Source organism: Sinocyclocheilus grahami, unplaced genomic scaffold (genome assembly GCF_001515645.1).
Source record: "Sinocyclocheilus grahami isolate Dianchi unplaced genomic scaffold, SAMN03320097.WGS_v1.1 scaffold1239.1, whole genome shotgun sequence".
Taxonomy (NCBI): domain Eukaryota; kingdom Metazoa; phylum Chordata; class Actinopteri; order Cypriniformes; family Cyprinidae; genus Sinocyclocheilus; species Sinocyclocheilus grahami.
In genome coordinates, this window is record NW_015506418.1 from 246,832 (window position 1) to 250,792 (window position 3,961).

The 3,961-nt window shown below is 43.8% G+C and overlaps 1 protein-coding gene across 1 annotated transcript in view; it reads right to left on the reverse strand.

The window, feature by feature from the left end:
* The window catches only part of LOC107568375 (transcription activator BRG1), a 19,692-nt gene that overhangs the window by 8,604 nt on the left and 7,127 nt on the right, over positions 1-3,961 (reverse strand). Inside the window, exons 13-17 of the mRNA XM_016254327.1 lie at positions 3,112-3,178; positions 1,666-1,776; positions 1,342-1,584; positions 532-645; positions 351-458 (exon numbers count right to left, since the gene is read on the reverse strand). Of these exons, the coding sequence (XP_016109813.1) occupies positions 351-458; positions 532-645; positions 1,342-1,584; positions 1,666-1,776; positions 3,112-3,178 (643 nt within the window). The remainder of the gene's footprint in view (positions 1-350; positions 459-531; positions 646-1,341; positions 1,585-1,665; positions 1,777-3,111; positions 3,179-3,961) is intronic.

Below are 3,961 nucleotides of genomic sequence, written 5' to 3' on the forward strand. Positions count from 1 at the left end.
CACACACACACACATAATCACACACACTCATAATCTCACACACACACACATAATCACACACACTCATAATCTCACACACACACACATAATCACACACACTCATAATCTCACACACACACACACACACATAATCACACACACTCACTCACATACACACATTTACCCTGAAACACACACACACTTAAACTGAAACACACACACTCATAATCACACACACACTCATAATCACACACACATTAATCCTGAAATACACACACACACACACACTCATAATCACACACTCACTCACATACACACATTTACCCTGAACACACACATTTACCCTGAAACACACACACTCTCGTGCTCACCTTCTTGTCCTTCTCGGAGCCGTCGGTCAGCAGCACTCCTTTGGCCTGCATGTGTCGGTACAGGACCCTCTGCAGCGCAGACATGTCACACTTGATCACGTACTCCACCTGCACACAGACACAAAACAGCACAATGCTTCATCTGTCCGAGGCGACGACAGACAGACTGCATCAGAATCACCTTCTCAGGCAGCTGCGCCTCCACTTCCTTCTTCAGCCGGCGCAACAGGAAGGGGCGGAGCACCTTGTGCAGGCGGCGGATGATCAGGATGGTCTCCTCCTCGTTCAGATCCACCTGAGAGACACATCAGTCACGTCTACTACTGCCCTTCATTTCCCAGCATGTCTTGACGAGCAGAATCACATATTAAAGGCTCAGGATGGAATCACACTGGTTAGTTTATTTCATCACAATGATGTGAACATAGAGGTACATTTGAATTCATTTCACTACTTTGCTTAAAATGGTTGCTTCAAGATTCATGTCTGTAAAGTGCAGCGCTAGCAACGCCACGGTCATGGGTTCGATTGGCAGGAAATGCATGAATTGATAAAAATCTATAATCTGACTGAATGCAATGTAATTATAATTGAATAGTGAAGTCCACACTAAAACGATAACTAGGATAATCAACCAATCAGAATCCACTCGACTTTAAAGAGCTTGAGCATTTAAAGCAGCAGACGACAAACAGCAGCATGCTTAAAATAAACCGCATTACTGACCGCTGGCGTGCATGATGACTGTTAGAATAGTTATTATTACAGTTATAGTCCATTCCTGAGCGATGACTAACATTCTTTTTAAGAAAATTAACAGAGAAAAGCGAATCAAGTTATAATTAATAAAATAAGTCTGATTCATCCTTATAAGAAAGAGGCTAACACACAAACACATGCATGATTAGCATTCATGTTCCTAATCAGTCTGTGTGTCTGTGATAACGGCTCGGTGTCAGAGATGTGCTCAGCACTAGTTCAAGAGACGGACCTTCTCTCCGGTCATGGCGAAGGGAGCGTTGAACCACTGCTCAAACGTGCTGCAGCTCTTGAAGATGGTGGGCAGCAGGAAGTTGAGCAGCGCCCAGAGCTCGGGCAGCTTGTTCTGCAGCGGCGTCCCGGTCAGAAGCACACGCCGCGGAGCCAGGTAATGCGTGTTCAACACCTGCGTCAGCTTACAGTGATGGTTCTTCATGCGATGGCCTTCGTCCACGATCATGTACTTCCAGCGAATCTGTGTCAGGTGACAGGATCTCATCAGCGCGTCTACCCGAGGTCAAAGGTCACAGGTGACCACACAGAGGCACACACATACCTTGGCCAGCACATGCTTGTCTTTGATGATGTATTCGTATGTAGTGATCAGCACGTTGAACTTGCCGCTGCGCAGCTGTGGGAGGAAGGCTCTTCTAGCAGCAGGAGATCCCTGAACACACACGATCACATGATCAAACCAGCGCTTGGGTTTGTGGGAGGATACGAGATCAGCTGCACTACACTACTGACTACACTCAAACTGCTTGAAACTTGTCTCAGACGGCCACCGGGTCAAGACCACAGGAGCCAGATGAGTCCTCTGCACAATCTGACTTTGCTGCAGCCTGGAACTGAACTGCTGGTTCGTCTGGTCAGAGGAGAACTGGCCCCCCGACTGAGCCTGGTTTCTCCCGAGGTTTTTCTCCATTCTGTCACCGATGGAGGTATGGTTCCTCTGGCTTGCTTAGTTGGGGACGCTTAATTTCCAGCGATATCTTCAACTTGATTGCACAGTCACTATTTAAACTGAACTGAGCTGGATGATGACATCACTGAATTCAATGATGAACTGCCTTTAACTGAAGATTGAGTGTTTACTATTGTCCTTTTGCATTATTGACACGCTATTTTCCTAATTAATGCTGTACAGTTGCTTTGACACAATCTGTATTGTTAAAAGCGCTATATAAATAAAGGTGACTTGACTTGACTGCTTAAAGTCACTGTGAAATTGACCATTGACTTCCTTAAAACATTTGCATTTGTTCAAAGTGACTCAAATATGTGACAATATTGGAGCACAAAACCAGTGTTCAAAATTAAGATTTATGCATCATCTGAAACCTGAATAAATAATCTTTCCATTGATGTCTGGTTTGTTAGGATAGGACAATATTGAGAAAATCATCTTTAAAGTTGTCCAAATGAAGTTCTTAGCTATGCATATTACTAATCAAAAATTCAGTTTTGATATATTTATGGTAGGAACTTTACAAAATATCTTCATGGAACATGATCTTTACTTAATATCCTAATGATTTTTGGCATAAAAGAGAAATGTATAATTGTGACCCATACAATGTATTGTTGGCTATTGCTACAAATATCCCCCAGCGACTCAACACTGCTTTTGTGCTGCAGGGACACATATGAGGAACATTATAAGGACTTTATCGTAAGAGTCGCTGTATTTGCAGAACACAGGCACGATATAAACTAATGACAGCGCTGTCTTCAGTAGAGCTGCTTCACAGCTGAAGGCATTTCATGAATGATGAATTATACAGCATTAACACTGATATTTTCATGTTTATTTCCATGAAGCTGCTTTGAAGCAATCTGTATTATATAAAGCCCTATAGAAATAAATATGACTTGGCATAAACTGGATTATCACACAGTCTCGAGCAGAAGTGAAATACAGCCAGTTTAGTCACTCACTAACACAGATTCATGTTTACTCCGTTACAGTACATCAGATCATGTGTCTCTGTGTGTCGCTCACCTTATACGAGACTTTGACGACAGACGGCGCCCACTTATCAAACTCATAGACCCAGTTAGACAGAGTCCTGTCAGAGAAACACAGTGTTCATCAAACAGACTCTCTGTGTGAACATACAGAAGTAAAAACAGGCTGAGCGACTGACGAGAGCGGCACGATGATGAGGTAGGGTCCGTTCAGACGCTTGTTCTCCATCAGGTACGTGATGAGAGCGATGGTTTGGATGGTTTTGCCCAAACCCATCTCATCCGCCAGGATCCCGTTCAGATTGTTGTTATAGAGAGACACCAGCCACTCCAGACCCTTGACCTGTGGAGAAACAGTCACAACATCAACACATTCAGCTAGTGCCTGCTGTTTCGTCTGTCTGAAGTCTCTTCGTTTGGATTGTTTTTTATTGTTTCAGTCAGTTTTCTGTTTGCAATCACTAGAGCTCTCTTAGTCTGTTCTTAATGTGTGTGTTTTGTGTGTATCAGCAACTTAAAAAACTCTCATCAGTTGTCCATTAATGTTGAAAGTGTTGATGTTGAACGACTGGTAAGAGCTCAGAATGACCTGGTATTGCTTGAGTTGACCGTTGATTAGCAAAGACGACTGTTTGTCCACCCGCTCAGTGACCGCATGAGCCACGGCATAATATGACTGTAGCCCACGAGCAAACGCTGCGCTGCCGTACTCATCATCCACGTCCTGTTTAGCATGCCTGCAAAACACACACACATAAGAGACATGAGAGAGAGACACACACACACACACACACACACAAGAGACACACACACAAAAGAGACATGAGAGAGACACACACACACACACACAAGAGACATGAGAGAGACACACACACACACACACA